The sequence below is a fragment of the Acomys russatus genome, chromosome 4 (assembly GCF_903995435.1).
Source record: "Acomys russatus chromosome 4, mAcoRus1.1, whole genome shotgun sequence".
Lineage (NCBI taxonomy): Eukaryota > Metazoa > Chordata > Mammalia > Rodentia > Muridae > Acomys > Acomys russatus.
This window is the reverse complement of record NC_067140.1, coordinates 55,530,046-55,552,618: the sequence shown is the minus strand read 5'-3', so window position 1 is coordinate 55,552,618 and position 22,573 is coordinate 55,530,046. Positions and strand designations below refer to the sequence as shown.

The 22,573-nt window shown below is 50.0% G+C and overlaps 1 protein-coding gene across 1 annotated transcript; it reads right to left on the bottom strand.

Moving 5' to 3' along the window:
* Positions 1-17,148: 17,148 nt before the first annotated feature.
* Positions 17,149-20,680, bottom strand: Chac1 (ChaC glutathione specific gamma-glutamylcyclotransferase 1). The gene is made up of 3 exons (XM_051144410.1): positions 20,258-20,680; positions 19,379-19,414; positions 17,149-18,105 (listed from the first exon to the last, which is right to left on the bottom strand). The coding sequence occupies exons 1-3, from the start codon at positions 20,486-20,488 to the stop codon at positions 17,704-17,706; spliced, it is 669 nt and encodes a 222-aa protein (XP_051000367.1). The 5' UTR covers positions 20,489-20,680; the 3' UTR covers positions 17,149-17,703.
* Between the last annotated feature and the right edge of the window lie 1,893 nt (positions 20,681-22,573).

The following is a 22,573-nucleotide window of genomic DNA, read 5'->3' as shown; positions in this document are numbered from 1 at the left end:
TCTAGGACATGGCGGTCAGGGATGGCCACCTTGTGGAGAGGAGGAATGGAGTGGGGCTGGCCAGGAGGAACAGTTGAAGGACTGGTGGGTGTGTGAAGGGAGAGGCAGGAAAGGCTCAGTTTTGTCAAGAAAGTGGGTGAAATGTTGGGGCCAGCTTGCTGGAGGCAGGGGCAGACAGCAGCAGATGGAAGAGGGCTATTGGGGGGAGGCAGTGACTAAGGAGGGGGTCTCATCTGCAGGAAGGACATCTGAATTAAAGGGCAGATAGGAGCTTCTAGGCTTGGGTAGTTATAGGACAAGGAGGGGGAAAGGCTGATTTTTCCATTTGGGGCTCATGATTAACATTGCTAGGGGTGGCTAAGGAAATAAGGTGCATAGTGGATAAATTAGTAAAATAAATAAATATCCAAGGAGGGCGAAAACATAGGTAAATTATTACAGCTCTGGAATCCAGACCACTTCAGTTTTAGGAACTGTCAAAATGGAGGAGCTTCACAAAATGGTACTGCCACCAGGCATTGGCCGTGATGCATGCCTTTAATCACAGCACTCGGGAGGCAGCGGCAGGCGGATCTCTGTGAGTTCAAGGCCAGCCTGGTCTACAGAGCAAATTCTAGGACAGCCAGAGCAGTTACACAGAGAACCCCTGTCTCAAAACAAAAACAAAAACAAAACAACAAAAAAGGCATAGCCACGGGTAACAGCCCCTACCTTCCACATGCTAGGATTACAGAAACATACTGCCTGGCTTTTCTGCACACGCACACCCTGCAAAAAAGAAGAAGAAAAAAAAAAAAAAGGAGGAAAGAAAATCGCCAGGTGTGGTGGCACACGCCTTTTATCTCAGCACTCTGGAGGCAGAGGCAGGCGGATCATTGTGAGTTCAAGGCTAGCCCAGGCTACAAAGAGAGTCCTGGACAGCCAAGACTACACAGAGAAACCCTGTCTCAAAAAACCAAAAAAAGAAAAAGAAAAAGAAAAAAGAAAGAAAGAAAATATATGTGCATGAGTATTTTACCTGAATGTATATAAATGCATCAGCGATAGTGCCTTCAGGGGCCAGAAGACAGCGTCACATGCCCTAGAACCAGCTAGAGAGTTGTGAGTTGTCATATGGGTGCTGGGAACCAAGCCAGCATACTCTGGAAGAGCAGCTAGTTTTGTTTTTTTTTTTTTTTTTTTAAAGATTTATTATTTATTTATTTTGTAAATAAATGCTCTGCTTGCATGTATACCTTCAGGCCAGAAGAGGGCATCAGATCACATTATAGATGGTTTGTGAGCCACCCTGTGGTTGCTGGGAATTGAACTCAGGACCTCTGGAAGAGCAGTCTTTGCTCTTAACCTCTGAGCCATCTCGCCAGCCCCGCGGCCGGTGTTCTTAACCACTACCAACAGTTTATAGTAATAATGTTAGTCATTGCTAAGATGTGGTTCAGTTGATAAAGTACTTGGCTAGAATGCACGAAGCCCCAGGGTGCATCCCTGGCACTGCAAAAATCTAGGCATGCTATACAGCAACCTATAATTCCAGTACTTTGGGAGCGGAGGCAGGAGGATCAGAATTTCAGGGTCACCCTAAGCTAACCAGTAAGATCAAGGCCAGAGAGATGGCTCAGCAGTTAAGAGCACTGGTTGCTCTTACAGAGGACCTGAGTTCAATCCCCAGCGCACACAAGGGGGCTCATAACCATCTGTAACTCCAGTTTCAGGAAAGCTACCTTCTCTTGACTTCCATGGGATGAGCGCATGATACACACACACACACACACACACACACACACACACACACACACACACACACACACACATTCAGGCAAAGCATTCATACACTTGGGGGGCGAGGAGGGCAGCAGCAGCAGTGCACACATTTAATCCCAGCACTCAGGAAGCAGAGGCAGGCAGGATCTCTGAGTCTGAGTCTAGCCTGGTCTACAAAACAAGCTCTAGGACAGCCAGGGCTACACAAAGAAACTGTCTCAAAAAACAAAAAAAATAAATAAATGAATATTAAAAAGTAAAATGTCATCTCAAAGTTAACACTCTTCATAAACAAACATTCAGGCAAAAGGAGATGAACCGCTTTGATCTCCCACAGCTGGACAGTTAGAGTTCCTGCCCTTTAATCTTCTGACTCTGTCCGAGATGAGACTGTCCACACAGACTCAGCCTGCCCCTGCAATTTAGATGGGACCTGAATTGGCTATTTGTTCCCTGGGGACAACAGGGCTCTGGGGTCAGGGCAAGGCCCCAGGGCCCAACCCAGGAGGATAAGCAGTGTGGTCCCTGATCTGTGTGGCCTTTAGGAACTGGCTGTGTGGTCCAAGAAGATAAATTTAGCTGCATCGGATGCTGCTGGCTGTGTGGTGACCCACAACTGTGCTGTTGGTAAACACCCCAGAAGCCTCTGGCTGCGGGCAGTCCTCCCCTTCTCCCGGGCTTGGGAGTGAGACGCTGAGGAAGAGCAGGGCCTGGGGAGGCCAGAGAGCGAGCACTCTGGACCTGTTCCCTGCCTCCTGCCCCTCTGCCCATCTCCCATCACACAAGCCAAAACTATCTGAACCCTGTAAGTTGGTTCATTTATTCACGCAGCCATTTGTTCCATCCGACCCTTAGACGTTTATTTGGGATTGCCTTTGAGAGCCTGAGAGAAGCCAGGCTCTGAGCCACCAAGGATGCACTGAAGAGGAAACGCCAGCCCGAGCCCTCATGGAGTGTCACTCTAGTGAGATGAATCATAGAGCTCACTGGCCTCAAAGCCATCAGTGTCCGTCTACACAGCAGTTTGAGGGTACAGAGTCCTTTCCCTTGAGATGGGCTATCCCAGTCCAAGAACCTGGAGCGGCTGGAGTTAGCAGTCTTCTATGGCTGCTGAGAACATCGCAGCCCAGAACAACCTGACCAAAGACTTATAGCTGGTTTGGGGTCTTGTTTTTATTTATTTATTTTCTCTGTTCATTTTGTTTGCCTTTTGGAGACATTGTTTCATAAGAGGCCTGGCTGATTTAGAACTTGCTATGTAGCACAGACTGGCCTTGAATTTGTGGCAATCCCCCTGCCTCTGCCTCCTGACTGTTGGAGTAGCAAGCGTGCATTGCTACACCCAGCTAAGACCTATAGCAGCTAAAAGGAGCCCTGGCTGTTTTCTTATGAGAGTTTATTGGTTGGTTGGTTTTGGAAAACAATTTTATTTTGTAGCCCAGGCTAACCTCAAACTCGTTATCCTCCATCCTTGGCCTTTCAAGTGCAGGGATCACATGCATGAGCCACATGCTCCCCACTTCTTACTTTCCTCTTCTCCTCCCCCCCTTCCCCTCCCCCTTCCTTCTTCCCCTTCCTCCCTCCCCTCTTCCTCCTTCTCTCCCTTCCTTCCCTCATCCTATTGAGACAGGGGTCTCTCTGTGTTGCCCAGGCTGCCGCATATTCCTACCTCAACCTCCTTAGTAGCACTAAAGGTAAAATCCACTGCACACAATTAGAGTGTTTATCTTCCCTGGGGGCACAAAAGAAGCCACTGAGATTTGGGGGGAGAGGTTTGTTTTTTGTTTTAGGTTTTTGAGACAGAGTTTCTCTGTATAGCCCTGGCTATCCCGGACCAGGCTGGCCTCGAACTCATAGCAGTCAACTGCCTCTGCCTCCCAAGTGCTGGGATTAACGACGTGCACCACCATGCCCAGCAAGGCTCCTGAGATTGTAAAGAAACTAGCTTTGGTCTAGCTTTCAGTTTACATTTAAGATACCCAGAAAAGAAAGGTGCCTATCAAGGGCACTCAGTTCAGCCAGGCTATGGTGGCACACACCTATAATCCCGGCACTCAGGAGGCAGAAGCAGGCAGATCTCTGAGTTCTAGTCCAGCCTGGTCTACAGAGAAAGTTCCAGGACAGCCAGAGCTACACAGAGAAACCCTATATCTTAAAACCAAAACCAACCTGGCAGTGGCAATGCATACCTTTAATCCCAGTGCTCAGGGAGGCAGAGGTAGGTGAACCTCTTTGAGTTCAAGTCCATCCTATCTACAGATTGGTTTCCAGTTTGGCAGTGGTGGTGCACGCCTTTAATATCCCAGCACTTGGGAGGTAGAGGCAGGTAGATCGATGTGAGTTCGAGGCCAGCCTAGTCTACAAAGCAAGTCCAGGACAGCCAAGGCTACACCAAGAGACTCTATCTCGAAAAAACACTCTAACAAACAAACAAACCACCAAGTCTAATTTGTGTTGCCTGTCCTCTCTTTTCTACACAAAGAAACCCTGTCTCAAAAACAAACTAACAAAGAAACAAGAACTCAACCAACCAACCAAAGCAACAACAAGAAAACCCAGACAGTTTACAACAGGAACCTCTAGACGCTCAGCCCATTCTCTTGGTCTGTTTTTGAACAGTAGTGAGAGCTAGGCACACCCAGGGAGGAAATGCTTCTAGGTAAACCTGCCTCCCCGCCTCCTTCTCAAAACCCTACTCAGCCGACCCCTGCTACACAGTTCATCTTCTGAGTGGCAGCCTAGAATGCCCTACCACCTCATTCTACCCTAAACAGTGACTGCCTCTTGCTGGGGCAGTGGCCTTTCATTCACCAGTGTGTTAAGACATGAGCCCCTACTGTGTGCAGGCTCCTCTGGGACATTTCAACACAGAGTAGCCTCCCTCGTCAAGCTTTCACAGGTGGCTGAGGGGTCAACAAGAACAGGAAGGAGGCAGGTACTCAGGCACATCAGTGATAGAATATTTTCCTGGCAGTCTCAAGGTCCTAAATTTCATGCTCAGTATCAAATGTTCATTTGGAATATTTGGAACCAACAAGACAGGGTGTGAGCAATGTGCAAAGAAAGGAGACACGTGTCCAAGACACATGGCAGATCCACAGTCAGACTTTGGTGGTTGATGGGGAGCTGAGATTCAAGAACAGCTTCCCAGGGGAGGTGACACCTAAGTGACAAATCACCCAGCCTCACACTGGCAAGGAAGAGACATTCAGGATGACAGAACAAAGGTACAAGATCTACAATGGAAAGCCAGGTGTGGTGGCGCATGCCTTTAATCCCAGCACTTGGGAGGCAGAGGCAGGCGGATCGCTGTGAGTTCAAGGCCAGCCTGGGATACAAAGTGAGTCCAAAGCAGCCAAGGCTACACAGAGAAACCCTGCCTCAAAACAAAACAAAACAACAACAACAAAAAAAAGGTTTTAAAAAATCTAAAATGAAAGTACACCCCACTGGTGTTCTAGCCTGGGTCTCCGCTCCCCTGGGACCCCTGGGCCAGGAGTTAATGACATAGTACTCCATGCTACCTCAGGACCACCTCACTCCACCCTGATGTGTCCATCCAAGCCAGTGGCCTGCTCTCTCTTCTGTCAAGGCTGAGGGACATGACTGGTGTTGGCTGTAGGCCCTGATTGTGATGAAAGGCACAGGCTGGATACAGTCTTGACCTGAGTCCTCTGCTCCCCCAACACCAGCAGGCTATACTGGACAGGAAAAAAAAAACATAAGGCAGCATGGTGCCACAGTCAAAGTAATAATTACAAGGACAAAAGGTCTCTCTGGGCATGTTAAGAGATACGCTGACTCAGCCATGGGCACTGCTCCACATTATGCCTTTAGTCCCAGCATATGGGAGGCAGAGTTTGAGACTGGTCTACAAATTGAGTCCAGGACAGCCAGGACTACACAGAGAAACCTTGTCTCAAAAAGAAAACAAAGGGATGAGAGAGAGAGAGAGAGAGAGAGAGAGAGAGAGAGAGAGAGAGAGAGAAGAACATCCAGAGGCATCTGGAAGAGTCCAGAGCAGAGAGAAAAGAAGCCAACTTCTTTTGGATATGGCCAGGGCTAGGGAAACTGCTGGGCTCAGGATGGAAGCCAAGAAAATTCACTTTAGACACAGCTGAAAATGAAAGCTTTATTTTCTGAGCTCAGGGAGGCTGTCAGTTCAGGATCTAAACCTGTCCTCGAGGGGAAGTTGTATTGCATATTTAAAGGTGAAAACCAAGCAGGGAGTGGTGGTGCATGCCTTTAATCCCAGCACTTGGGAGGCAGAGGCAGGCAGGTCTCTGTGAGTTCTAGGACAGCCTGGTCTACAAAGTGAGTCCAGGACAGCCAGGGCTACACAGAGAAACCCTGTCTCAAAACACACACACACACACACACACACACACACACACACACACACACACACGGCTGGAGAGATGGCTCAGTGATTAAAAGCACTGTCTGCTCTTCTGGAGGTCCTGAGTTCAATTCCCAGAGACCACATGGTGGCTCACAAACCATCTATACTGGGATCTGATGCCCTCCTCTGGCATGCAGGTGTACATGCAGATAGAGCGCTCATAAATAAAATAAAAAAATAAATAAATCTTTTTTTCTTTTTCGGTTTTTCGAGACAGGGTTTCTCTCTGTAACCTTGGCTGTCATGGACTCAATTTGTATACCAGGCTGGCCTTTAACTCACAGCATCCCACCTGCCTCTGCCTTCCAAGGGCTGGGATTAAGGCATGCACCACCACTGCCCAGCTTTTTTTTTTTTAAGATTTTATTCATTTATTATTTATACAGTATTCTGCCCCCATGTGTGCCTGCATGCCAGAAGAGGGCACCAGATCTCCAGATGTCATTATAGATGGTTGCGAGCAATCACGTGGTTGCTGGGAATTGAACTCAGGACCTTTGGAAGAAAAGACAGTACTCTTAACCTCTGAGCCATCTCTCTAGACCTAAATTTTTTTTTAAAAAAGAAAGGAAGGAAGGAAGGAAGGTGAAAACAGCAGTTATCTCATACAGTGGGACAGATGGTAGAACAGGGTGGTCAACTCTGACTCAAGTTGTTTTGCTAACAAGAAGTTCTAGTGGGCCTGGCATGGTAGCACAGACCTTTAATCCCAGCACTCGGGAGGCAGAGGCAGGCGGATCGTTGTGAGTTTGTGGCCAGCCTGGTCTACGAAGCAAGTCCAGGATAGCCAAGGCTATAGAGAGAAACCCTGCCTCAAAAAACAAAAACAAAAACAAAAAAAAAGTTCTAGTTGACCTTGAAAGTGTGTTTGGTAGTTGGGGGCAGCTGGGCTTGTGGTTGGGGAATTTTTGCTGAATAATAATGCCACGGGGTATGCTGATCATAAACTTAGTTTATGGTCAGCCTGACCTTGTAGAGAGATTCTGTTACATCAGCAACGAGCTGAGGTGATGTGGCTGGTGGGCCTGAGACGGCTACGCTACCCAAAAGGAGCAGCCTCAGCAGAAACAAGAGGAGAGGAGAATAGCAGAGACTAGCAGGGCAGGGAGTGGGTGGTGGGTGGGAGGACCTTGCCTACACAAGGGGTGTGAGGGGGTCTGGAACAGCCTAGGAGCTAGCCGGGTGGAGAGAGAGGGTCAGGGAGGTGAGAAGAGCCGGGAGGCGAGGTGGGCTTTGAGGTGCATAAGGAGTCCCCACGAGTGGGAACTGAGGGAGCCTGAAAGCTAGGATGGACTTTGGTATGCAAACACAGGTATATGTCAATGGAGAGCCCTATATTCCTTCTGCCAGAAGCAAGGGGAAAGAGTCCTTTTGGCTGGCAGGAACCTGTTTCACAAGTTCCTGAAGAATGCTGGGTTTTTAAGCTGTTGCCAGAAATCCTCCTATATTCTAGCTTGAACCAAACCAATTTTGGACCTAGTCAATGAGCCTACCCTTTTTTGGGGTGTGAGGGCATGAGGTACCCTTTGAACCTGACAGTAAGGCGTGTTCCTCTTTACCTAGGTCATGGCATTCCACAGACTGAAGGAGAGAACAAGGCACTGCCCATACCTGGCTGCTCTGTCCTTGCCACTGTGCCTCCCAGCCCACATTCCTGGCCTTGGCGTGACATTCAGACTGAATACAACCCTGGAGAGGTGGCTTTCCATGGGCTCTTTCCCTCCAAGGTAGTAAATGACTTTGCATTCAGACAGGTCATTTCTCACATGTCCCCTGTGTGATTCAATACTGTGCCTCGAATGAGGGTGTACACCACCTACTCAGTAGGTGTTCCATTTAGTGCAGACAGAGCTAAGCAGATTATACTAATGTTGAGACCTGAAAAACTCTATGGCCTTGCTCTTCGTAGAAATTCCCCAACCATAAGCACAGCTGGCCCCAACTGCCAGGCACACTGTCAAGGTTAGTTAGAACTTCTTGTCTTGTTAGCAAAATAACTTGAGTCAGAGCTGACCACCCTGTTCCACCAGCCGCCCTCCTGTTTGAGCTAAAGGTGGGTTTTGCCTTTATAAACTGACTCTGGGAAACAGGTCAATGTCTCAGTTCATTCCCGAGTCCACAGCCTACCTGGCACAGCAGCAGCAGCACACCAGACCTGGTACCGAAGGGTGCAGAGGTGGGTGAAGGTGTTGATTGGAAGGGCATCTGGGTTGGGAAGAGCTGGATGGTCAGAGATGGCGGGAGGTGGCACCAGAGAGCTTGGATTATAGAGTGAGGACCATGCAAGAGCCAAAAGAGGCTGAGGCCACAGGGGGAGCAGGTTCCAGGGACTTGTCCTGAGGGCCAAGAGAAGCTATTGAAGGCTGACAGTCAGTATGAGTGGGTGGATTGCAGGCAGACTAATGCAAAAATGAATACAATGAACCTAGAGCTGTCAGGTCCAAAAGAAACTGGGGCAAACGCTCTCTGGGGTACCGTACCTTCTAGCAAACCAAAGCACACTCCTGCCTCCAGGCTCACTCAGTGCCTGTGGCTCCTCTCACCCTTCCCCCTGCCCCTCTCCCAGCTTCTCATTCCTGCATAACGCTGCAGGAAAAAACCAACCCTGCTATTTTGGCCATGTGCTGTCTTGGTGTCGTGTGTGTGTGTGTGTGTGTGTGTGTGTGTGTGTGTGTGTGTGTGTGTGTGTGTGTGTGTGTCTGGCTGTCTGTCTCTGTTTGTCTCTTTCTGTCTCTTTCTGTCTCTGTCTCTCTGTCTGTCTCTGTCTCTGTCTATCTATCTGTCTCTCTCTCTCTCTCTCTCTCTCTCTCTCTCTCTCTCTGTCTCTCTTGATTTTTAGAGACAGGGTTTCTCTGTGTTATCTTGACTGTCCTGGACTCACTTTGTAGACCAGGCTGGCCTCTGCCTCCCAAGTGCTGGGATTTAAGGCGTGCACCATTGCACCTGGCTTGATTCTCTCTCTCTCTCTCTCTCTCTCTCTCTCTCTCTCTCTCTCTCTCTCTCTCTCTCTCTGTCTTCTTTCTCTTGCCCCCCCCCCTCCTCTTTCCCTCTCCCCTTCCCCCTCTCCCTTCCCATCTCCTCTCATGCCTGGGTCCATTCTGCCGGCCGTGCTTATACTATTTTCTCTACTATTTTCTCTCTGCTCTGGACTCTTCAGATGCCTCTGGCTGTTCTCTCCCTCATATCTACAATAAAAGCCTTCCCCTCAACAACACCTTGAGCAGTCATGTCCTCGGTTTATACAAGAGTTGTGAAGGCAGATGACTTCAAAGGTCTCAGCGGCAGTCTGATATAGAGATCATGGACATGTGCTATGGTTTTGACTGTATAGAACTAGAGATCTGTACCTTAGTTCATGCCGGGTCAGGTGAGCAGTCACGTCTGGAGCAGTGGAGCAGGACTTGCCCTTGGGCTCAAAGTTTACTGGGCCAGAGAAGAGCCTGAGGTGAGCTGCAGCCAGAGCAAAGCCAAGAATGAAGACTAAAGTGACCGCAGAGGAGCAGAGACAGGAAGAGAGGCCGCAGTGAGCAGTGCAGACCAGACATGTGAGAAGAGGGAGGCCCAGGTGAAGATGGTGTCGCCAGGCTGCCTATTACAGGGAGGCCACCACAGATGACCACTCAGGCACAGTTGATAGCCAACTGAAAGTCTTTATTCCAGCTAGCTGACCAAAAGTTGTGTAGCCCCGGGTGTTGAGCAAAAATTATTCATCCTGTCTCTTCTTAGTAGGGCTGCTACCGTATGAGAACATACAGTCACAGACAGGGGAGGGGAGTGGGGGGGAAGCGGGAGGGAGGGAGGAATGGGAGGGTACAAGGGGTGGGATAACAGTTGAGATGTAATATGAATAAATTAATAAAATATTTTTAAAAATTATTCATCTCACTCAACAGCTGACGGTTTTCACGTGAGCAGGCAGTTTTACTGAAGCCAAGATAAGCAGTTAGCTGGAGAGGGTTCCTTCCTTCGGCACAAGCAGGCAGTTTTACTGAAGCTAAGCTAGCTGGGATTTTTTTTTTTTTTTTTTTTTTGGTTTTTTTTTTTTTTTTTTTTTTTTTTTTTTTTTTTCGAGACAGGGTTTCTCTGTGTAGCTTTGGCCATCCTGGACTCACTTTGTAAACCAGGCTGGCCTCGAACTCACAGCGATCCGCCTGCCTCTGCCTCCCGAGAGCTGGGATTAAAGGCATGCGCCACCACGCCCGGCTTAGCTGGGATATCTTGACCTCAGGTTTTTGGGTGGTTTTTTTTTGTTTTTTTCCCCCCCAGTTTTTCGAGACAAGGTTTCTCTGTGTAGCCTTGGTTGCCCTGGACTCACTTTGTAAACCAGGCTGGCCCTGAACTCACAGGGATCCACCTGCCTCTGCCTCCCGAGTGCTGAGATTAAAGGTGTGTGCCACCACCGCCCGGCTTGACCTCAGGTTCTTAGAATAGAGCTTTGGTCATCTTCTGTGGGACTCTCCATCAGGGAGACCCAAGTCCAGTTAAACCTGGTATGACCTCAACAGGAATACAAGATGGAGGAAGTGCTGCACTGTTTGAATCTGCAGAGTGTGTTGCCCTCCTTATAACCCAGGAAATGGCTGGGGCAGGGGTGAGGCCAGGAATATGGAACTGAGGAAGAAGAGCAAACTCTGTACAAGAGGAAGGACAAAGGAAAAGAGCCAACCCAGGCCCCACCCCAGACTCAGTGTCCTGAGCCTGGCCTCTGCCCTCAGCTGTGGGTGAAGATCCCATGGCTATCATGAGGAGAAGTCTGAATCTGCTAATAAAGCTGCCATGTTTGGATCCATTTGTCTACGGCCACTATGCTATTATTTGTCCATACTTTTGAGGACAGAGTTATAATTACTGCTGGACAACAGAGTGCCCTGCTCGGGTCACACTGGGATATACGTGGTCACCAGCCATTGGCAGGAGGCTGTGCCTAGAGCTCCCACTCTGTCCCTGCATCCCTACCTCAGTCTGAGGCACTAAGGCAGGGCTCAGGCTTTGCCTACCAGGACCCTCCTCAGAACCAGGCTCGGCGGGGTATGGGAAGTGTTCCCATCCCTGGCTTCTCGTCACAACCCTGCTTGTCTGACACAGGCACCTCCACTCACTTCAGGAGAACACAACTCCCCCCCCACACACACACAACGGGATTCTGTCTGCAGCTCAGTGAAGGTGACACAGAAAGCTCCACAAAGGCTGCTAACTCTGGAATGGTGCAAAGATCGGAGGTGGCCACCACCTTTACGACACCACTGGGTAGTGTCCCCCTCACCCCACCGCAGTTTGAAGCTCTCAGTCTTTTTTCTTCCACTTGCCTCACGTGTATAGCCAACAAGAAGAGGCAGCGGTCTCCAGCACCCCTGCGTCCTGACTCTCCTTCAGCCCCCACCAGCCTTGGCCTGGATTGTGAGTCACAGTAGATTCCTGCCAGCTCTCGTCACGAATGCATCTTTGCACATGATAAACACAAGTGGCTTTAAGGAAGAAAAAAACCAATTAAAAAAAAAAAAAGAACAAAAACAAAAGAGGAAAAACATGCTAAAAACCAAAACATCATCAGAAAACATAACTTCCTTGTTTAAAAAAAAAAAGTCACTTCCTCCTTTATGTCATGTCAAGGCAGCTTCTGGCCTTGCAGCTGCTGAAGCGCTCTACCACCCTGTCAGGTTCAGGGGAAAGGTCAATTCCCCAAACCCCCAAAAGGCAGCCCAAAAATCTACAAATGAGCTCAATCTGGACTATAGGAGGCTATTCGATAAAAGCCAGCGTTCCTTGGGAATTTGTGAAACTGGTTTCCTTCTGCCAAAAGGCTGTGTTGATGATGTCCGTGGTCCATGTTGCTTCTGGAAGCCATATTGGTGTTCGTGATCTGTGCTTCCTTGGAGATCTGGAGACCAGATCGATGTCCGTGATCCCAGCTGCTCTTGCTTGCTATGAACAAGAAAGCAGCTTTTGCAGTGTACTGATGACTGCAGGCTCATACATCTAAGAATGAGAGATGTTGAAGGTTTCTGTGACAACCTCCCCCACCGCCTACCCCAATAAACAGTCCATTCAGTAAGGTATTGAAGAGAGTCCTTTAAAAACTGTGATAAAGCCAGGCATGGTGGCGCATGCCTTTAATTCCAGCACTCAGGGAGACAGAGAGGCAAGTGAATCTCTTTGAGTTCGAGACCAGCCTGGTCTACAATGTGATTCCAGAACAGCCAAGACTATAAGAGAACCCCTGTCTCAAAAACCAAAAGCAAAACCAAACCAAAACAAAAAACTGTGATAAAGATGCTGAAGTGTAGCTCTTCACAGTTGATGGCTCCTGGCACAGGACCAGGATGGGGATGGTCTCAGTTTTCTTTAAAGGATTGGCTACTGGGCTTGACCATGTTCCAGTGAGTATCTGGGCAACACTTGGTGGTTTGGTTGTTTGGTTGGTTTTTACAAGACAGGATTTCTCTGTGCATCCCTGCCTGTCCTAGAACTAGCTCTGTAGACTAGGCTGGCCTCGAACTCAGATCCTCCTGTGCTGTTTTTTTTTTAATACTTATTTATTTATTATTATGTATACAGTGTTCCTGCCTGCATGTATACCCATAGGCCAGAAGAGGGCATCACATCACATTACAGATGGTTGTGAACCACCATGTGGTTGCTGGGAATTGAACTCAGGACCTTTGGAAGAGTAGGTAGTGCTCTTAACCACTGAGCCATCTCTCTAGCCCCCCCTGTGCTATTTTCAAAGAATGAAAATCCAAATAGTTTTATTTTACCAATGAAAACTCAGGAACCAGATGTTGGAGTGAAAACCTGCTGGCTCAGAGAGGCAGAGAAAGTACTCAGCTGACCTTCCTACTCACCAAATATCCCAGAAAGAAAAAGCTCCTTCTATTCTGCTCATATCCCAGATGGAAAAGGCCAAAAGCCCTTTCTCTTCACACTATTTTAAATACCCTTCAACTCAAAGCCCATCCTTTCTGTTTACTCCTTGTCGGGTATTTTGTTTTTGTTTTTGTTTTTTCCCCCACCTCTTGACCTAGGGTTAACTTTATTTAATCTTGTATACAGATGGCTCTTGGATTAAAGGTGTGTGCTAGGGCTCAACCACACTAAACAAGAAACAGGTTTTTACGTTTCACAATCTCGGGATTCACAAATGGGATCAAATATTCTGCTACAGCCTACCTCTACCTCCTAAGTGCTGGGATTAAAGGTGTGTGCCACCACTGCCAAGTTTGCTGGGCTGTTTTTCTGTTGTTTGTTTTCTGGGAGGAAGACTCAAGGGTGGGAGCATGGACCTGGATAGAAAGGGAAGAGAGTGTGATGGAGTGCACTGTACAAAATCCCCAAATAATTAATACAAATGTTATGTTGAGGGAGGAAAAGGTGTGTACCACTACATAAAAACAAACAAACAAATAAACCCAAAGGAAAACGTTCAGGCTTTGTGTACCATGTGAGTTCCAAGACCAACAGGTTCAGTGCCTATGCCTCCATCTCTCCAGGATTCTTGTTCTTTTTTTTTGGGAGGGGGGGGGGTGACAAGGTTTCTCTTGTAGTCCTGTAGACCAGGCCCACCTCAAACTCACAGAGCTCTGCCTGCCTCTGCCTCCCAAGTGCTGGGATTAAAGTTGTGCGCCACCATGCCCAGCTCTCTTGCTCTTATTTTTAACTTAACTATTTTTAAACTTCTCAATTTCTGTTTCCTTTTTAAGTGTGTTATTTTTGTGAGGTGTGTGTGTGTCCATGTGTGGAGATCAGAGGACAGCTTTGCCTAGTCAGCTCTCTCCTTTCATATTTGCATGGATTCAGGGGACCGAACTAAGGTCATCAGGCTTAAATGGCAAGTGCTTTTACCCACTGAGCCATAACACTGGTCCCAAATTTCTATTTCTAGTATCTATATCCCCTTGTTTGTTTGGATTTTCTTGGTTGGTTGGTTGGTTTGGTTTGGTTAGTTGGTTGGTTGGTTTGGTTTGGTTAGTTGGTTGATTGGTTTTTCAAGACAGGGTTTCTCTGTGTAGCCTTGGCTGTCCTAGACTTGCTTTGTAGACCAGGCTGGTCTCAAACTCACAGAGATCCACCTGCCTCTGCCTGGAATTAGAGGTGTGCACCACCACACCGGGCCACTTGTTTGTTTGTTTAAAGATTTTATTTACTTATTTTATGTATGAGTGCTCTATCTGCATGTGTGCCTGCATGCCGAAGAGGGCACCAGATCTCATTATAGATGGTTGTGAACCACCATGTGGTTGCTGGGGATTGAACTCGGGACCTTCGGAAGAGCAGACAATGGTCTTACCACCTGAGCCGTCTCTCCAACCCTGTTTGTTTTTTTAAGACAGGGTTTCTCTGTGGAGCCCTGGCTGACCTGGAACTCAATCTGTAGATCAGGCTGGCCTCAAAGTCATAAGTGATCCTCCTGCCTCTGCCTCTAGAGTGCAAGAATTAAAGGCCTGCACCACCACTGCCCAGCTCTATAGCCACTCTTGTGGTGTTTAACAAGGTTTTGTTTCTAAAGAGTCTTGAGACTCAGATGTCTCTTATGTCCTCAGTTCCTGTATGCTTTTCTCTCCTTGTGGTTTCCTGAACTGCCAGCATCCTTTTCCCATTCCTGGGGTTCCTCATAAAGGGGAGGGGGGCCCTCAGTGTAGGGGGGGGAGTTAGGGGAGGAAATGGAGTCTACATTTAAATGAGCTTTCTCTTTTGTGTCTTCAGTCCTTTTCTCTGCTTCCTGCAACCTAGCACCAAGCCCTGTTGGCCCTGTGGCTGCCTTGGCTCCTGCTACCTTTACCTCCAGCCAGCAATCTGACCAGGAAGGCAGCGTCCCTTCTCATGCACATCCCTTTCCTGCTCACAACCTGCCAGGGCCCTCCGCTGACTCCGGAGGAACGCCACAGCCTGGCACAACTCACCTCACTGGCCAGCCTCCGGGCTGCCACCTGTCTAGCCCCAAGTTCCCTCTATGTGCAAGCCCGTCTGACCTCATCTCCCCGTCAGGCACACAGCATTCCCTGAATCACTATGCCCAGAGGTTCCTTTTGGAGCTCCGTCACCCAGACAGCTTTCCCTGACTGTCCACTGACTTGAGTCAGGGGACCTGTTTATGTGATCACATTATCATGCAAAATTGTCACCACCTCTAGACTCCAAATTCCTTGGCGGGGGGTGGGTGGGGGGGTGGGGTGGGGGGTGAAATGCTGTACCCCCAACATGCCTAAAACTGTGCATGGCCCATGGCTTGAAGACCGGGAAGCTTAGGTGTTGCTTTGTGGGGTAGACCTGCAATCCCTAACACTCTGGAGTCTGAGACAGGAGGATTGCAAGTTCAAGGCCTGCTTGGGCAACTTACTAAGATCCTTTTCTTTTTTTCTGTTTTGGTTTTGTTTGTTTGTTTGTTTGTTTGTTATTGAGACAGGGTTTCTCTGTGTAGCCCTGGCTGTCCTGAACTGACATTGTAGACCCGCCTGCCTCTGCTGGGAATAAAGGCATATGCCACCATGCCTGGTCTAAAATCCTTTTCAAAGCAAAACATAAACGGGACGTGAGAGTGTGCTCCAGTGGTAGAGCCCTTTGTCTAGTATGTGTAAGAGCCGTAAGTACCTAAGGTCAACACCCATTACCACCACCAAAACAACAAAAAGAATGGTGGTCCGTGTGCGCTGCCAAGCAGCCTTCACTACCTCATCTCTATGCCTTCCAATCCAGGGCAGGCTGAGCTCCTGCTCCGCCCAAGGGGACCCCGGGCAAGGCCACCAAGAGCTACCTGATACCATTTGCCTCCTGTTGTTGTGTTGTCCTGTCCAGGTTCCCAGAAGAACCTGGCTATAGTCCACACTTTTCCCATCAATGGCCAAGACACGAGGCTGTCAAAACATAGGCACACCACGCAGTATGGCACACTTCCCAGGCACACTGCCCTACCAGCTCATCAGAGCTGACCCTGCTGGGGACACCCAGATCCATCAGAGGACTGGCTACACAAGCAGCAGCAACACATACCAGCCAGCTTGTCTCATCCACTGCTCACAGAGAGCATCCCCTAAGGAGAAAGCTTACAGGGCTGAGCACTTCTGAGTGTTTCCCTTCCTGGGACTGGGCAGTGAGGGGAGGGGCTAGGCTGGACTTACTCTCCTGCTGTTCAGGCTCTAGGAGGCCACCCACTCCCTAGGGTTGAAATCTGGGAGCTGTGACCTGACCCCAGGAACCAGGGTATGAGAAGCAACACTTAGGGACATGCAGGGGTTAAATGAGACAGGAAAAGGACCATTGTGGGTGTCCTGACAGTTCAGATCAGAAGGGCTAGCCAACACTACATCCCAATGGGGCTCTGGGAATAAAAGGAACATTAATTCCAGGCCACAGGGCCCTTCTATTGGCATTGCCTAAGAAGTTGTCATCGCCATAACCCAACCCAAGTGCCCCCTCAATAAGGAGCCATGATCTTAACTGGCTGAACTAACTTTCAGAAAGAGGCAGTGGCTGGGCCTTAAAGATGGAGGAAAGTCTAGCCTGAGCTCCAAGCAAACTAGCCTTCTTGGGACAAGTGGGGAGAGTGAGGCACAGGGTCCCAGGGCAGAGGCAAGTTTGCTGTTCATAGGCTTTCAGGTGGAGCTTGGGGCATTATTTGTGTACACCAAGCCCTGGAATGTGCCCATGGAAACAGTGGGCCCTGCTATTACTGCCTAGGTTCTAGGAGAAGGCAGAGGAGAGGAGAGGAGAGGAGAGGAGAGGAGAGGAGAGAGCCTTTTCCCTTCTTGGGATCCTTCCAAAGTTTACCCCTCACTTGCCCAAGCCCCGTACAAAGACAAACCATAGCCTGGCAAAGGTAATTAAAGATTATTTATGGATAACAGTGTGGGACAGGCTGAGAAGGGACCTGGAGTGATGTTAACCAGGAATAGACCAACGGGTTTACAGGAGTGATCCAGACAGACAGACAGACAGATAGGGAAATGAAACGAAAGGGAAAAGAGGTCCAGTCTCAGCATCTTTGCCTCTACATGAGATCCATCTCCATCCCGGGGCCCCGGGCAATGAAGAGGGATGCTGGACCTTGGTCCTTGAAGGGCTTCGCTCTCCTTCTCTGCTGCCCCTTATCCAGCAGGCCGGCAGCAACATGGGCAGCTGATAGTTAGTCTGGGTGGACAGAGGATCAAGGCTCTTGCAGGCTCCCTGGGGATGTGGAGGCCTGGGTAGTGTAGAATTAGCAGCAGCAATGGGGGGGGGCGGTGTGTGTGTGTGGGTGGGGGATTCTGGTTAGGTACCAGAAGACTAGGGCAGAGCCACTGCACAGCAGGGCCCACATCCAGGGCAGGTCCCCCACCTGCCCTGCCCACCACACCAACATGGTGCAATAAATAAGGTTTCAAGTAGTAAGTCAGGATCGGTCACGAAAGGGTTGGAGGCTAGCAGACAGGCAGAGGCAAGAGACACCAAGTTCCCAGCCACCCACCATGCCTTTTCGAGTTTCTCTAGCTCCATCAAGTCTATCTCAAGTACTACATGTTGATGTTCAACAGTATCCACGTGGACACTCCCTGCAGGGGCGTGGCTCCTCAGATGAGGGCCAGGGGCTGCTTGGTGAGGTAAGAGCAAGGCAACATGGCTCCTACGGCGTCCACAATAGCTTCCAGGTGCTCGTCCTGTGCCTGAGGCCCACAGAGCTGCATGAAGTCCGCCAAGCGCAGCAAATACTCAAGGTTGTGACCAGAGAAGCCTCGGCAGGCGAGGATCTGTGTGGCAATGGCCTCTTCTGGAGCAGGGCCCAGGTAGCCAGGGTTCTGTGGGGTGGCCACATAGGCCAGTGCTGTGAGGGGTTGGTCAGGGGCATCTTGAGGATAAAAGGTGACTTCCTTAGTGTCGTAGCCGCCAAGTACTGCTTCCCTCACGTTCAGGTACTTCAGCGCCTCGCTCACCTGCTCCCCTCGAACCTGGTATGCCACACCCCAAGTGCAGCCCTAGGAGAAAACAGAGACACCTCCAGTCAGTCACAGTGCTCACTGTTGGTCCCGCCTTCATTCTGGAATGTTACCTTAGGCACACTCTACAACTGTGCTCTATAAAAGAGGTGGGGGGAGTAGGCGGGAAGTAGGGAAATAACTCAAGGAGTAGAAGTGCTTGCTACCCGTGCCTGATACCTTGACACCCCAAATTCAATCCCTGAAACATACATACTAGAAAGAAGGCATTTACTTCCATATGTGCTCCTCTTGCCTACACATGTGACCTATAGCATGCGTAGGAGCGTGCGCACACACAAATAATTGTAATTTAAAATGTTTCTGTGTATGGGTACTTTGCCTGCATATATGTTTCTTAGCCACGTGTACCTGGTGACCTGGTGACCTTGGAGGCTAGAAGAGTCAGATCCATCCCCTGGACATAGAGGCACAGATAGGAAACCACTGTGTAGGTGCTGGGAACCAAACCCAGGCCCTTTGTTAAAGCAAAAAGTGGTTCTACCTGCTGAATCATTTCTCCATGATTAAAAAAAAAAACAGCCGGGCGTGGTGGCGCACGCCTTTAATCCCAGCACTCGGGAGGCAGAGGCAGGCGGATCGATGTGAGTTCGAGGCCAGCCTGGTCTACAAAGTGAGTCCAGGACGGCCAAGGCTACACAGAGAAACCCTGTCTCGAAAAACCAAAAAAAAACAAAAAACAAAAACAAAAAAACCAACAAAACTAAGGTGGTTGGCTGGCTGCTGAGTCACCCAGAAGCAAGACTTCTCACCCTATTTCCCTTGGTTTTGTTTTGTTTTGTTTTGGAGACAAAGTATCATTATAGTACAGGCTGGTACTGCACTGTGTACATAGCTGAGAATAACTTTGAACTCACTAAGATCCATCTGCCTCTGCTTCCTATGTGCTGTGACTAAAGGCAAGGGCCACCATGCCTGGGAATGTCACTTTTCCTAAGGGTTGACAGAAGTGTCCTTGCCCCAGAAGAGCAGCAGGCCTATGTATATAGTTCACCGCAGAACTAACGGTGTCATGTGAGCGACACCGCATTCTCACACCTCACTCTACCAAGATAAATGCAGGCCTGCATCTTGACAAGACCTTCAGGTGCTTCTCCAGGAAGCCCTGAGCTAGGCTACACTTGCACCCGTCCCACCCAAGAACTCTGACCCCACCTCCCCCCACTCCCCAACACCCCCCCCCCGAACCACCCTGACCTCCCTCACCCTGACATACTGGATCCCAGGATTCCCTTCTTGACTGTGCACTTACCTCATGATCTTCAAGGAGGGTCACCACTCGGCCAGGCTAAAGAGGGAAGCAAGATTTAAAAAAAAAAATTAGATATTAGCTCTTCCAAAAGGGCTGTGAATGTACCTTAGTGTCAAGCGCTTGCCTATCATGGACAAGGCCTTAGGTCCAATATTAAGCAACACACACACACACACACACACACCACACACACACACAGACTGAGCTTTTTGTTTTGTTTTTCAAGGCAGAGTTTCTCTGTGTAGGCTTGGCTGATCTAGGCTTGATCTTGTAGACCAGGCTGGCCTCGAACTCACAAAGATCCGCCTGCCTCTGCAGGCTGGCACCACCACACCTGGCCACAGGACTGAGCTATAATCCTGTTGTGACTTGAGCCTTGTGCTCCCAGCCTCTCCAGAGCATGAGGGGAAGAGGTTTGCCATAAATTTGAGGCTACAGAGCAAGACGTAGGCAAAGAAGAGGAGGAAGAGGAAGAGGGAGAGGAGGAGGAAGAGGAAGAAGAAAAAGAAGAGAAAGAAAGAAAAAGATGGAGGAGGGAGAAAATAATTATCTGTCAACAGCCAAGAGTGCCAGCCAAGCCCCAAGCCTCGGAGAAGGCCATTCATCCAGTGATCCAAATACATGAACAAGGAGTGATGGGCAGATGAGGGAAGAGAAGGTGGGGGGGTGGGGTGGACAAACAGGTAGCTCAGACGGTAATCAACACAAGAATCCACAGGTGCAAACGCCAACCCGAACCCCAGGCACACACACATTTAAACCACAAACCCGGTATACACATTGCCCTCAGTTAGCCCAGCGTCTCTGCCATTCCAGGACATGGGTGCCCACTCTCCTGCCAACCCCACCTCACTCCTCTGGGCACAGCAGGATGCTCACCATCTTGTCACTGCCCCTATGGAAGGTGTCTCCCTGCCAAAACCGGCGGCTATAGCCACGTACGAAGCCCACGCGGCTGTCGCTGTAGGCAAAGTCCGGTTTCCACACTAGGGAGCCATATCCGAAAATCCACAGAGCCTGGGGGTCACCATCCTCCCAGGAGGGCGGCGCTGATGGTGCAGGAGACAGTGAAGGAGGCGGGGTGCTCTGGGCTGCGGACTCCTGCTTCATGGTGCCGGGCGCAGGGACGGGCCCAGGCGGCCTCCGGGGCTGGTCTCCGGCACGGGCACCGGCACGGGCACGGAAAGACCGACGGACGCGTACACCTGGCCTGGCACCGATCGGTCGCTCCAGCTGAAAGGTTCCCCGGGAGGCGCTCTTTAAACCCTGAGGCCGGGAGGACCCTCCAGCTGCCTCCAGCTGGCGCGGTGATTGGGGCGGGGCAATCTCGTTTTGGCCAATCACGTTTGGATTTTGCTTCTTGGTTAACCGCGCCTCCCTCCAAATGGATACCAGAGCAGCCCGCCCCCCGGCCCAAAGCTCCCGCTGATTGGTTCGGCCCCTCCTCCGTGGCAGACCTAGATGGAGTGATGCAACGGCAGGGAAGGTTTCTCTAGCACCAGCATGCAGCAAGCGCGCGACGGATTGCGTCAGGTTGCGGGTACTGGGAACCGGCCTGGGAACGGGCGAGGGCACCCGCCGTCTCCCCAGAAGGCCCTTTGAATGGACTGGGCAGTGTCCCTCTTACAGTCCAGCCAGTGCACGTGGCAGAATCATTGCCACCCACAGCGGTGGCCAGTGCAGGGCAAAGCCAGAAAGAATGCTCTGGGTGGCACCAACTCTTGCCTCTGTGGCCTCGCCTGAAAGCACGCACCCACCGCAGAGAAGCTGTCTGGGGCACCCTCCGCATTCCACTCTGGTGTCTCATGCTGTTGCCCACGTGAGCAGTCGGAGAAACTGAGTCACGGGGCCGTAAGAGTTTTTGCAAAGGCTGTAGTTGAGTCAGGCTGGGTGGTGCAAGCTTATAGGCCTCACGTGAGGGTTACTCCTGGGGCCATATGTGGGACCCCCTGAGTTCAGATGGGTTTGAAGAAAAGCCAAAACTGAACAAGCCTTGGGCAGAGCAGTCACTTTTAGTATGGCCTCCAGTACCCATTGTACAAGGCCATAAAGAGAAGAATGCCAGGCCAGTTTTATCCCAAGGCTATGGGTTTCATTCCCCTAGGCTTGAGACCTTGCAGCAGTGCTTAATCTTTGTAGGCACTGAGGTTTGGAGGAATGCTGATTAAAGAGCGCAGAGGGCTGAGGGTAGCTGGCAGCCTTTTCCCATGGCCTCCTCTTGCTGGGCAGTGGCTATGGGCTCTGGCACCGAAGAGGGCAACCGGGCATTAGCCATATCCTTGGCCAGTCCCTCCCTGGCCAGACTCCTACTTGGCTGGTCTCAGGAGCTGTCTCCCCAGCAGCCTACCCTCGCCTCTCCTCTCAGAGCCACTGCCACTCCAAGCTGCAGGTTGGAGAGGAGGAAGAGTTTGACTCCTTCTGGGCATCTTTCCTTAGGAAAGCGAAACCGTGAGCACTTGGAGGAACTGGAGTGAGCTCGCTGGCAGAGAAATTAATTATTTAACCCAAAAATTATATAAACAAGACCGATTCATCCCAGAAGTGTCTAAGTGCTCGCTCGCTTTCTCCCACCTTCCTCCCTCCTTCTCTGTCTCTCAACAATGCCTCCCCCATCCTCCAGCTGGGCTGACATGGAATTCACTATTAATACATGCCTGAAACACATAGAGAAACTGTTTTGTTTTTGTTTTTGTTTTGAGACAGGGTTTCTCTGTGTGTATGCTGGCTGTCCTGGAATCAATCTGTAGATCAGGCTGGCCCTCGAACTCACAGAGATCCACCTGGCTCTGCCTCTGGAGTGCTGGGATTAAAGGTGTGCACTACCACTGCCTGGCCACATAGAGAGGCTGAGAACAGAGACCTGGAGGGAGATTCAGGCCCGCATGGGCTACAAAGCAAGACCCTGTCTCTAATGAATAAATGCATGGATGAACGGAGTGCAAATACTCTTAGAACTTGGAGGAAAGTTCGTTTGCTTTTGCAGTGGTGGGAATAGAACGTAGGCCCCCACACTCACGTTCTCTATACCTTTGGTGCATGCCTGCCCCAGGTCTGGCTTCCCTACGAGGATCACACAGTACTCTTCTGAATGGAACATTGTTTAGAAAAATGGTTGTGTCTGGTCACTTTCCTGTTTGCCACCCCTGTCTGTACTTATTCTGCCCCCTCTGCCCTGCCTTCTGAGTTAGTCCCTCT